The sequence below is a fragment of the Hylaeus anthracinus genome, unplaced genomic scaffold, assembly GCF_026225885.1.
Source record: "Hylaeus anthracinus isolate JK02 unplaced genomic scaffold, UHH_iyHylAnth1.0_haploid 12000, whole genome shotgun sequence".
Classification (NCBI taxonomy): Eukaryota; Metazoa; Arthropoda; class Insecta; order Hymenoptera; family Colletidae; genus Hylaeus; species Hylaeus anthracinus.
In genome coordinates this window covers 9,367,120-9,380,880 of record NW_026534347.1, presented here as the reverse complement: position 1 = coordinate 9,380,880, position 13,761 = coordinate 9,367,120, and the positions used below count along the sequence as shown (strand labels likewise).

The 13,761-nt window shown below is 39.7% G+C and overlaps 1 protein-coding gene across 2 annotated transcripts in view; it reads left to right on the top strand.

Annotated features, from left to right (window-relative positions):
• The window catches only part of LOC128890146 (FH1/FH2 domain-containing protein 3), a 256,606-nt gene that overhangs the window by 182,798 nt on the left and 60,047 nt on the right, over window positions 1–13,761 (top strand). For both annotated transcript variants that reach the window (XM_054148384.1, XM_054148383.1), the window contains exons 4-5: window positions 2,670–2,737; window positions 7,520–7,625. In XM_054148384.1, the coding sequence (XP_054004359.1) occupies window positions 2,670–2,737; window positions 7,520–7,625 (174 nt within the window). The remainder of the gene's footprint in view (window positions 1–2,669; window positions 2,738–7,519; window positions 7,626–13,761) is intronic.

The following is a 13,761-nucleotide window of genomic DNA, read 5'->3' as shown; positions in this document are numbered from 1 at the left end:
CTCCACGCCTGTCTCGCTCTTTCGCGCTCGCTCTACCGTTCTCCTCTCTTCCTCTGAATTTCCAACAGGCTGGAAAATCTCGACGCGACCGCTGAGCCTCGAGAAATTGAATTTAGTGCGCCGCTGGTGAAATGGAATTCAATTATTAGTAATACAGTCGAGCCGCGATTGAAAAAGAATGATAGAACGTGGGAAAGGGAGAGAGAGAGAGAGAGCGTTCGGAGAAGGGTGGGAAGGAAAGGGATGAGAGATAATGGAAGCAGAGCGATGAATGCGAGACGACGAAAATTCGTCGTGTAAAATTAATCGCGGGCTTAATTACCGGTTTTCCTCTAATTAGGACTGATAAATGATCTTACTCGAGAAAAATGCGGCGGGGAATTATTGTCCCGATATGAAATAGCCGGTCACGGATTTTCTTACAAAATTCCAGACCATTTGAGCCGAATCGATGGGGAATGGCTAAGCCGATTAACGTTCGGATTCGAGATTTCTCGAAGGGAAAAGCGAACGACGAGTCTTTTTGAATTATCTCGGACGGAAACCTCGGACCGCTGGTCATTAGCTGTCACTGATGAGGAAAGACGACATTAATTATATTTTTTTTGTTTTCTGAGGGTAACTGGTATTTCAATTGATAAATTAATTTACTTGATGAAGTGTTGTAAAAAATAAATCCGGACAGAATTTGTGAATTCTGAATGGGAATCGAATATTTCTTAACTATAAATTAAATGTACATTTTACTATAAATTTTCGAAGATACCCTTCATCCCAAGATGTCGAAATGTAAGTACCTCCTTAATTAATTACCTCCTCGCGCATCATCCGCACAATGAAACGAGCAGATTCGTCGACAGATGAAGGTACGGGATGTAAAGAAAGACGTTCTCAGAAGGCTGGAGAACGATTTAATCTGACGCAAAGCAAAGTTGATAATTAACAAGTCCCTCTACTGGCGTGTCGACAATGTCTGACGTTGGAAACAAAAGCAGCGCCTCGGTTGTTCCTGATCTTCCTACGCTGAACGAACTTCCGGGTGGTTTGTGGCTTGTTCGCCGTGGCAGCTTTGAACGCAGCCGGCTAGGCACTTTCGAGGCACCGTTAGAGCGTAAGAAACTCGAGACAGTTCGTTTGACGGTTCTACAAAAAGTTGTTAAACGATAGAGGCGCATCATCAACCGGCGAGGAACGAGACCAGAAAACAGAATCGGAGTAAATCTAAGTAGATGCCGCTGAGTAATGATGGAATCAGTCCAATGATATACTCATTAACGGAAGTAGCGCATTCGCGTCGAGTATATACGATAACGGCATCTGGAAACCTGCTGTCAGAGGTATACCTTTATTTGTAAGGGAGAAAATGGTTCATTTGAACGATTCATCGATGAATGTTTTTTATGCTTTAATGAGCCTATGATTATCATTCGGCATCGTAAACGCCATTATTGCTGCCGCAGATGAAACTGATCGAAGGAACAGAGTGTTTGATGAATGGGATTCGATCCTGCTGTCTTTGGTATATGTCGACCAACTGCTTCTAGCGTTATACGTTGTGGTAATCTCGATGTGAGGATAAGAAAATATTTATTGTAAATATCTGAAGTGGAATTGTGTGTCATATTACTTATTTCTATAGGTGTTTTCAATTGACGTATTTTGCTTGGATGTTTTTAAAATTTACGAATAATTAAACTCACTGATCTTCAGAGCGAAACTGAAACACAAGTTAGTAGTACCTATCAGTTAGCTTAATAACATCCGAAGGTTAGGTTTGCTCTGAAAACCAATGAGGAATTTAATTAATGTTAACTAAGCCAATAGTCTCCTCTAATTGGATTTCTTGGTCGTTCGATCAAATCGATATCGACAATATAAGTCGTAGTTACATATCTCTATTTAACACGTTCATTTTTCTAATTTGGGAGGTTAATTGGTGTTATGTAGTGTACGAAAAATGCGTGGTCTGAAAGAACGAAATATATGATTTAATCTAAAATTAAGCAAAATTTTAAACAACGATTTGCTTTATACACAGCAAGAACGAATATCGTACCTGTCTACTTATGCATTTATCACAAATATAAATATACAAAAATATACAAGGATGTGCACAAAACCATAGGTACATAAAATATAAAAAATAATATACGCATTTCAACATTTCCAAAACAATGTACACTTTAATTTATAGGTCGTTTCTTTATCTCTCTCTCTCTCTCTCTCTCTCTCTCTCTCTCTCTCTCTCTCTCTGCAAAGACAATATTTCATGCGACATTGGTGAGGGTTTATCAAAGGACTCGTCTGGTCACCGAATATCGTAAAGACCTTCACCAGAGGGCCGCAGCATGTCGAATCGCGGTTCGACAGTGGCTTCGTCCGAGTTTGCGTCCTCGTTCGTTGACCAGACCTCGTATACCCACCGTGTAATCACCGCAACGATAATAATGAAATCGCCGTAACCAAGACCTTCTCGTTGCGACGCGCACCTTCGAGTATCCGCGTTTGAAAAAGTGAGGAGGGGTGTGGGGGAGGGGCGGTGACCGGGTAAAAAGGGAACCTGGTCGGTCCAGAGCTCCCCTGTCCGAGCCGGTCCTGGCACCAAACAATGCGTCTTGCTCGTTTGGTATTATTATAATAAATGGTTGCGTGTTACTTGTCTGTTGCAGAAAAGTTGCTGAACAGCGAGGGCCGCGAGCTGCGACGAGCTCTCTTCTCCCTCAAGCAGATCTTTCAGGTGAGTTTACAATTTGTGATAAACGGGTGAACATGAATGGGAGGATAAGAGGAATGTAATATAATATATGTGGATAGATAGATACATAGATAAGTAAATAGATAAGATAGATAATAGATGGATTGATAGATAAGTAGATAAGTAGATAGGTAGGTAGACAGATAGATATATAGACAGGTTGATAGGTAGATAGGTAGGTAGACAGATAGATATATAGACAGGTTGATAGGTAGATAGATACATATGTAGATAGATAGATAGAGAGGTAGATACATATATAGGCAAGTAGATTGATGGGAGGGTAGGTAAATAGATAGATAAATGGATCGATAGATAAACGTGCGGACAGATGCATAGACAGACTTATAGATATCAGGTTAATTCATAATTAAGTCCCACTGCAGATAATAAATAATTAAACTTTGGGGAAGCCTCCTGCAGGTAGCAATACTAATTTGCCTGCTAAAGGGTAACAAGTGATAATTAAAATACGTAATGGTAAAATTGATTAAGATTTATTACGTAACAATATATTTGGAAATTAACTGTAAGTTAACAAACAATATGAGTGAACCTCAAAGCTAAGATATAAGTAGATACATAGTGCTTACAATACGTGTAGAAGGTGATCCCAATCCTATGTCGCTATCATAAATAATGGAAATAAAAATAAAAGAAATAAAGTATAAATATACACACGTATACAGTAAAATGATGTGTAATGAATTGCAAATACAAAAACCATACATCCATGAAGTTGATATTGATAATAATAATTGGAAAAGATAATATAATGACATTACGAAGATAATAAAGATCGATAATAAGGGAAAAGTGCATACTGTAGAATCCATTGAAAGAATGCACGAATAAGTAATTTATTGCATGACTTGGTACAACGTCCCTAAGAACATTTACAGGGCTCCAAAGACCAGTAGACACGCAAACTTCATTCAAACAGTAGCAAAGAATTTGTAAGCGCAAAAATCAAGAATGCAGATGAGATCGAAGAAGAAAAACGCGTACGCAACAAAAGCGTCGAGACTGAAAATAATAGTAATAAGGTGAAAGCATTCATAGTAAACTAGAGTGAGATGATAGATAGGTTGTGATAGACCAAGAGATAAAGGCGCGAAGAGAACGGTAGAATAGAGAGAAGCAAGCTTAAAGAACGGTATCCACTGTAGCTCGAGGATCAGAAAGAGAGAGAAACAGTGATAGGAGGAGGCAGGAAGAGGGATTATTTTTACACGAAGCTACTCGCTCGACGAGTAAATATTTGCATGGCGGTTCGAGCGAGTGCATTTTCTTCTTCCTTTAGCCTCCCCCGTAACTTCTCTGGTACCTGCTGCTCGGTCCCTTTCTATCTTTCCTATCTCGATGACGGCGACCCTTTGTCTCGCAAATTCGTTATTCCTCGACGCGTGCACGTTGCATTCCAATAATTTTCACCTTCCATTGTACCTGACGGCTCGGTGTACGTACAACCATGATACATTACGTAATCTGGGAAAGATGTGTGTACTGGGTAAATTGAAACGGTGTTTTCATCGACGAAAGATATTCGTGATTATATATGCAAATCAGTGGTGAACTTTTCTATTTCTGGACTAAGTGTAATAAAGGAATGTTTTGTTAATTGAATTCAAATTTTAGATCGAACTTATTTCAAATTCCATGCAGTGAATAAAATATTTGTTCACATCATTGATATATTTTGTGAATTTAATTTAAATTTTACATGGTATCGAACTTAAACGTAAAGTTTCATTGGATGATATGTTTTCTACAATTGTTCTCAGCGCTGGTAAATAATATCAATATGTATCAATCGCCAAACTTTCCTTGTCAGTTTTGCTACGTTTAATTACAATCGATCGACTGTACACCGTGTTTTCATGAATGTAATCCATTTCAGCTTTCCGTTTCTTCGCTCGTGAAACGAGAAGTAAACTCGCGCCGTGGAAGCGTATTTATTCGCGGCCGGGCTTCCCCGACTCTTTTTCTTCTCTACAATTAAATCACGCAATTAGCCGGGCGAGAAGAAATCCTTCCCCGTGGCGTTCGTTCGAAGTTGAAAACTCCACGGCGAAAGAAATCCCATTACACCGGAAGCCGTCGTTGCTCTTAAGTGATGGATGAGTTTATCGTAGAATTATATTACAATCACGATAAAGGGGGTCGGTGCCGAACGCGGTGGTCGATAATCTGTTTAGTTCATCGTTCTCGATGTCTTGCTTGTTTTCAGATTACTAAAAAATAACGGTATCCCGTTAACTTAATTAGCGTAATTAGTAGTGAAATGGATCTGCTCTGTAATGTGAGACTACTAGAGATATTGATTACTATAGTACTGCATAGTGAATACTAAATATCGCACAGCACATGTCGAATAACAAATAAAAAAAATTATACACATACTAGTAAGTACCATGCATTAAAATTGAATAATATTTATCAAAGATAACGACCGTGTTCGATTTTCATTTATTTGATTATTCACTTTCTGTCTAACTGAATACGTAGTCTATTTTAATTGTCTGACCACTAGTACGTATTTATTCAATTTTTTCGAACACATAGTCTTATTCTACTTCAAATGTTTGACCACGTGTAATCAGATAGTTTTTTTCTATTTAAATGTGAACCAGATACGTTTTATGTTGTCTTATTCTACTTAAATTTGTCTGAACAGGTACGTTCCGGGCCGTCTCATTCTACTTACGCGGCTTTCGGGCGATTTAAGTGAAATAGGGTCGTGTCTGGTCAGACATTGTAAGTCCTAAAAGAAAGTATGATATTATGCCCAGACAAATTGATATTCTCAGGAGTGATTCTATATTTTAGCAATACTTATTCCAGATTATGCACCTGGTCGAACGAGATAAGTAGAATAGGAACGTGACTGATCAGACATTTACAGCACGACATTAACTGAAATAAAATAGATTCATAGTCTAGAGAGTAATATTATATTTCAGCAATACTAGTTTGAAATTAATAATAATGAAAATATTGCTGTTATCGTTTATTAATTCGATTAGTAGATATTAGTTTCGGTAAAGGTATGTCCCCCAAAAGTTTCATCGACAATTCAAGTATTTCGTCCTCAAGAAGAGTATTCTCGCGTCCAAACTCGCAAGATAAGTTGCTCGTTTGAGGTCGCTGCATTACATTGGAAAGCAACGGGCACAAGTCCACCGAAAACAATCCTCGAATTCTTCCTCCAAGCGATACCTTATCGTTTCAATTATCAACGGGGCTAGCTGCGAAATTAATTACAAACTCGATCCTGGGGCTTTCTTCGCGATTCGCCTGGTCCCCATCGAAATCTCTCTCCATCGTCGGCGGGATTTATCAGGGAATCGTCGCTGCAACGTTCAATTTCGTTTCTTAATCCGACGGGGAGCTAATCGGCTCAACATTGCTTGTTATAGTCTTGCGCAAACTTCCGCAGATTGGAAGCCAAGGCGGATACTATGGGCTCTTACCATTGGTTCTCAAGTTTTCATTGGCTCCCAAATTGTATTCATTTGCGTGTTACTTGACTTCAATAAGTTTTGATGAAGGAAAGATGAGGTTTTATGGTTCCCTGTTCTTCAAGTTTTAACGGATCGAGGACATGTGTGCTTTGTTATTAAAATAACAATACTCCATTAGAAAATCACTACTGCTCTTAATTAAAGGAATGAAATTAAACAATATTATCGCCACCTAAATAATCACAGAAAATACAGTGTAAACCGTAAATTAAATATTCTCCGCATAAAAGCTCGAATTACATGTTCGATCTATAAAATCGAAAATAATAAGAATGAAATGTAATATTTGATTTTACAATGTATACCAATGGGGCAGAAAAACACACCTGGAAACGTTTACGAGGAAGAAACCGAGTGTTTTATTATTTTGCGCGAACAACGGGCTCCGAACTGGCGCGCGAACCCCGCGCTGGAAACGAGCGGGTTTAATCAAACTTGGTAGATTTTCCATTATGTCTGCGACTTCGCGCCTGGAGCGGCATAACTAATTCCATTTACCTCTTCCGGCCTCCGGCTGGCTTAGGTGGAAGCGTCGAGATAAATCGCGCGCCTCCGCGAGCTCCTCCGGGATCGGATATCAGCGGCACCGTTCATCCCGTTCCACCCATCTCCGTTTATTTCCAACTGAACGTCGCGTCAGGTGAACCGATGATCTCGGTAATCGGCTTTCCGCTTGTTTCTGCTGGACGCGACGCGTTTCGTTCTGAACGGTTCGAACGATAGACAAGCAACTCGACGTTATTCGTATGAGGCAAGAGGTCTAACGTCTAACAATGTGTATCGTATATCCTATAAATCAATTTTTAAAAAATATCAGCTTATGGGGGGCGATGAGACGAAACTTTTTCATATTTACAGTTCGTTCATAGAATGTTCAGTTTCGAAAATAAAAATTGAAAATTAAAAATTCGTTGCAAAAAGTGAATTTCAAGGAAAAAGGCCAATTTAAGTTTTTAATTTTTATTTTCGGAACTAAATGTTCTATAAATGAACTGTAAATATAAAAAAAGTTTCGTCTTATTTCCCTGTAATATAATACTCATTAGTAAACAGGACGTCGCGCGAGGGGATTATTCCATTATTTTTACCATTTCGCGTTTCGAGATGGCCGTAAATTTGGAAACGTCAAACCATCGATTAGGAGTCTCCTCTCACGGGCGAATAAATTATACGCGCGCGACCATGTATCAGGTATCTATTTCACAGCCGGAGCTGTTTACCATAAACTTTGGTTTTGCAGGAGGACAAGGACCTGGTGCACGAGTTTGTGCAAAATGACGGGCTTGCCTGCCTCATCAAGGTTGGCAGCGAGGCCGACCAGAATTACCAAAATTACATACTACGAGGTGAGTACCCTGACAATTTGTCGATAGATTGCAACATGTTTCGTGCGCAACGTTGCTTAGGCTGTTAATAACGAGTGGAAAACGTTCCGAAGGATGGCTCGAGCTTATGTTTTCGTCGGACATGAAATTCTACAAACCGCGTTCATAAATATTTACGAGAATAAAAAACGAAAGCTGTTGAAAATTGTTCACAGTCTGGTACCTGTTAGGTTTAATTATCACGACGCTGCTGGAATGTTAATACCATACATTACCCGTGACCGATTCGTGTTTGGCTTGGTATGAGGCTTGAAGAATTTTTCATGGAAGGTTTGTGTACGAGGTGTTACGTAGAATATGAGAATACGTTTAAGTGTAATCTTACAAGAGAAGTATTTAATTTTTAAATGGGATTTAGTCATATTGCAAGTGTTAGAAATTTTCGACATCCGCTGCTCTTATCAAGAGAGCGGATATGAATGATTCATAGAATATTGCGAAACTATTTACAAACAGTCAGATCGTGGATGAGATATGAAACGTTAATTGTAAATATCTCAGAGGGATCAGTTACGCTCCCTTGGTTTCCATAGAGAATTATCGAAACAAAACAGGTATGACTCAAAGAGGCTATCGAGAATGATCGTTTATATGGATTCTTTTTATTATCTTTGTGTGCTATGTATATATGTTAGATGAAAGCTGCATCTGTATTTATGCGTTCTACAATATTTATTTGAATTCATATTATAAAGGGAATTTAAAAAAAAACAATGTACATTATTCTATCGCATTTCGATTTGTGTAATGAACGGCTCAAATGTTGAGTCCACGAAAGGACAACCAAGTTTAATCAACGAAACTGCAGTTGTCACCGCCATAGTGACACTTCATTTCAGCGTGATAGTCTAGCAAAAGCTACCATCGATTAACTGCCGTTAATTAACCGTCGACCAATCCTCTGAAGTCCATTCCAAGCGTTATCAGTTCCATTCTATCGGAATTAACCGCATCGCGGAGAATAAGCGCGACTGGCGTACAATCCCATAACAGGGAAGCGTACTCGGTCGAGTCGGTGCATTCGGTGCCTAGATTTCTCTCTGAACGCGAGGGCGTCGTATGTCTCCGACGCTCTCGTAAACACCGATAAGATAATACCATCGTAACGCGGCTAACAACACCTAACGAGCAGCGCATCAACGCCTTCGCCAAACCGAGCCAGCCTCAGACACCTCGTCCTCCCCTTTTCCTCATCGCGTGCTGCCTATAGTAGCATTCAAGAATATTGGTCGAAAATTGGTGTTGTTCAAGGACATTGTTTAGAAAAATGTAATCCATGAGTAGCCAGCGATCAGAGTTAATATCAGGTATGCTAGATCTAAATGTGAATATAGTACTGATGTGACAGTTGTAAGTGATGGTTGCAAATATTAGGTTGTCCCGAAAGTTTCTTTCGCGAGTTGCACTCAATTATTTTATGTGGTCGTATTTATATAAATAGACGATCTAATTTCATAGTGTATTCATAGTATATTCATGTTGTAACAGTAATGGAGCAAAATGAATCGTGCACAATTCAGTAATGTTACATAAAACATAGAATATTGTGCATGTATTACTTATTAATAAAGCGAAAGAAACTTTTGGGACAACCTAATATAATCACAGAGTAATCGCAGGCTAGGGTTATCAAGGACAATAAGGCCATTTATGGTGTTAAAAAAATAGGAAGTAAATGTAAAAGTAAAAGGAAAATTTAAAAAGATTTCATTGGTAGTAATAAGACCATACTTCTGTAGGTTTAAATACACTTATGTATCATATTAAACATCTACACCTCTTATGTATTCTTGAATTTTATTGGAAACAGCATAGAACTCTTTTCTTAACTCAGGAAACTAAAGAATACAGCAAGGGAAATCAAATATGGTGTCGTTTACTGGAGAAGTAACTCAGCCTGGACAATATTCTTGAATCTCACTGTAGTCCAGGGTGTTTATTGCATCCTGTATGACTAGCACAGCTAGAAGGCAAGGTCTGTTTAAATTACATAGTCTGCACCTAAGGCAGAATCTATTAGAATATCTACACCTAATAAGCTACTTTGAAAGCATTCTTAAGATAGACTTATCAAAGATCCAGGATGAACGTCGGAAAATTCTTTGTTTCGTGGTCGAATGAGTTCCTTATAAGCTTCCTATACGCGATTCTTACAGTAAAAATTGTATTTTGCTCAAAACAACGTCATAAATCGTTGCCTCATTCTTATTGGAGTATGGACTAGTAAATTCTACAGGAAACACTGACAAACTCAATTCTGCACATTAAATGAAACCTTAAACCAGACCTTGATCCTTGAGATAAACGTACTTTGCTCAAAACATTCCCAAAACTCTTTCCCACCCTCACCAAACTAAATAAACCTATAAAAGGAAATAAATCGTGCCGTTCTCACCTCTGAGGAATCCCCATTCGACCGATATATTTGAATCCAGCTATACCTCGGCGTCGCCAGCGTGCTGTAACGCGCATTTTCCATAATACGCGTCCTGGCTGATGGAAGATACACCTCCTTAGCACGCTCGCGGAACTGCGTCGTTAACGCTCACTGTTTACAAAAGCAGCACACGTAATCGCGCGGCAACGGCGACGGCTCTGTTGGCGAAACCGCGATGCGTTGCAGATTATGAATGCACCCTTTGATCGCGTTTCGAGTGCCCCGCCTCGACGCAGGCCGTTCGAGTGCTCCGTAAACCTCCCCTGGGCGAACAACGCGCGCAAGAAGGCCAATTCCGCGTCGGACCACGGCCAGTTGCGGCGCAGCCCACTTGTGGCTCGGCTCTGTTCTCTTTACGGCTCCGATAACGAAGAGAGCCTGGCCTCTCGTCTTCGATCTCGCGAGACTTGGAGTGCATTGTATACCGAACGGGTCCTCGGGGACCTCGAGAGACCGAGAGATCCCGAAACTCCTACGCCAACTCTGGAAAGGAACCGATCCGGGGAGGCGGAGGCGATACGGATTCTTTCCGTCGCGAAATTGGACTCCTGTTTCTGTTTTATTGGAGGAACTTTGATCGTTCGATGCTGGAGGCACTCGAACACTTGATGTTCTCGCGAGACAGGAGATGAACTTGGAATAGGTTGAGGCTTTGTTTGCTGGCTCATTTGGATACGAGCACAAAGGCAATGACTAAACGACTCAAATTTTCGTTAGTTTCTAAACTGTAATCGTTTGTTTGGTATTTAATTTCAAAAATTTCGCTGAAAGAAAATATAAGGTTTCACGGTTCTTTGTTTTTCAAGTTTTAATAGATTGAGGACATGCGTGCTTTTTTAATAATATAACAGTCAGTTACATTTTGTAACAATGCTTTTTGGAAGAGAAGTAATCTCAACTTTAAACTTACCGAGTTGTGGGTTCGAAGATTTCCTCTTTCTTGGATATTCTAGGATTAACTGTCTAATTTAGGGGAGTTCATTGTGCGTTCCTTATCTCTCGGTAAACAGGAAATTTATTGCGAGCAGGCTCGAACGGGCATCCAACCTTATAATACGTCGAGATGGAGACCGTGTCGACGTTTTAGTGTGTCAGGGTTGGTTGATTACAACGACGTTTCGCTTGGTATTGGCTCATTAAAGTGCCGACGCTCCAACAGTTTCGGCTCGCTGGGAATGTTCCAGTGGTAACTTTGATAAGACGTTACCCTAACTCAAGCGAAACCAACGGATTGCTGACTCTCCGCGTAGAATGGAATCCCATCTCATCCAATTGTGAGACTGCGGATCAGCTTTTCCAAAAAGCCTCGCCACTTCTGTTTTCTATCAAAGTCTCGAGGAGTTACCCAAGAAACGTAGAATTCGGAAGATTCGCTGGCTCAACCTTGTGCAAAATTGCTTCTGCTCTTTCTAACCTTGGAGACTGCATATCATAATTCAGTCATGGAAAATGTATTCCTGGATCGCTCCACGAAGAATGAAAATGATGTCTGGTTGATTATTCGAGACACTGTGGGAAGGAAAGGAGGATCCTGTTCTGCTTTCTATTATGGAAATGTATTTCTGTGTTGCTTTGGGAATTGTTAAAATTATGTCCAGTTTGGTATTCAGGACACTTAGCAAAAATTTAAGGATTAAATGTAAATTAAATTTCCAATTTAAATTTACATAGGGATTTAAAAAAATTAGGAATTTAATTTAAATTTAAATAAGGGAAAAATTGATTGCCTTACTTTTAGAAACGAGAGTATACTTCAGGATTAATTAACGATACGTCTATATTTGATTATGAAAGACCCTATGTGATGAAAGTGAAAATATATTCTATAATTAAATTACCCTTACCTCAACCTTTTAGTGTAGTTCTACCATATCAGACTTGAAACAGCAGAGTTATTATTCAATATAACAAACCCCAGTAAACAGATCTTTCATTTAGTCAATTATTTTTGAAACAAAAATTATCGAATATAGATTTTTACGAAGGTGTACCTTTTCCTCTTAATCATATGAAATGACAGAGAATTGATAACCTAGTAACTGTCCGTGTCAATTCAAGAAGAAACAAATGAAACATATCACAGTAGCGTTTCTATGAAAAGAAGCAGCAAGGTGTTAAGGTACCGGTTCGTTTACTTTAATTTTCTTCGCTTTTTGTGCATCGATCGATGTAGCCTGGTTCGGCGAGAAGCCGCAAAAATCGCTACGTAATCCGAATTTCGAGACGAAACGGCGGCAGCATAAAACACCTGTCCAACTGAAACGGCTATCCCGACTCTCTTGTGTACGATTAAGCACGATATCGCTGAGGAGACAGCTTGGCAATGCGTGGTGCTCGATTTTGCGACGAACTTGACACCAAAACTAACGGCCTCTGAAAAACGCGACTCGTTCGAAATTATGTCACATCCTCGAGCCGTGCCAAACTCCCTGAAAAACAACGCATTGAAGAAATTTTCTGCTAAAAAATCCCCTGAATCTCTCGATTACAGCGTGAACGACATTCGGATGATCGAGTTACAACGAAAGATACGAATGAAGTTTCAAATGTAAGGATAGACACATTTAATTCTTAATTTTCAGTGGAGTTACTCGGTGTTGCGTGTTTCGTCTAATGCTTGTGTTATTTTAAATATTCTGTTTCAATTGTGGTCGAGGACGAACAGATTTGTCATGCAGCTGAGCTGTAGGTATCCAATTCAAGTACTGGCTTAGATACAAACAGGCCGTCGTAGTAACAATTTATTTTCAGTCCAGTAACAATAGAGAAATTCAGAGAATCAAGTGTAGTTAGGAAAAAAGGATAAGAAATCCTTGTAAATTTTCCTGTTGCTTCCGTCCTCGCATTCGAAATATAAAATACTATCATCAAGGTCACCAAAATACCAAATGGCCCTTCCCCGATCCTGTTTCACTGTCTCACCATCTACTTTTCCATCTCTTCGCTTTGTCTACTGCATTTGGGAGACAATAGCGAACCGTGATCTTCACTTCCTAGGAAGGGAGGTTCTCAAGCATAAGAGAGCAGAGAATTAGAAGAGCACACGCCGTTTATGGAATTTATCAAAGGAAATGCCAAGCTTTGTTGGGATGCATAACTCCTCCCTGCGATAACGCGTAGAATTTCGCGAGGAGGAACACAAAGGTGGGAAAATTTGCGCGCGTTGTAACGCTCCGCGATCGTCGCTTTGAATCATGCTCGCTGGATGCATTATCCCGCGGCCGCGGAGCCATGTAAATCAGAGGACACGTTCGGGGCGCGCATTCTGCGCGGAATAACCCGCGAATGGGAATTCGCCCGATTGATCGGTGCGATGAACGTAAAATCCTGACGACTCCGCGCGACATTTGCATATTTGCAGCGGCGTAAAACTCGCGGTATCGATCCCACGCGCGATTCTAGGAAAGAGTTGATTTACCGGCCTTCGAACTTGGATGAATGAGATTTTCGAAATACGCGACACGGAAAAATGCAATTATTGAATTTTCCGAACAAAGGAATGAAGTGAATTTTCATTTTATGTTATAGACCCCTGTTGGCTCACGGGGTGCATTATTAAACATTGTGATTTAGTTTTGTTATGGTATTCGTTACAGGTATTGGTTTTATTCTATTTTTTTTTTTTTTTTTTTTTTTTTTTTTTTTTTTTTTTTTTTTTTT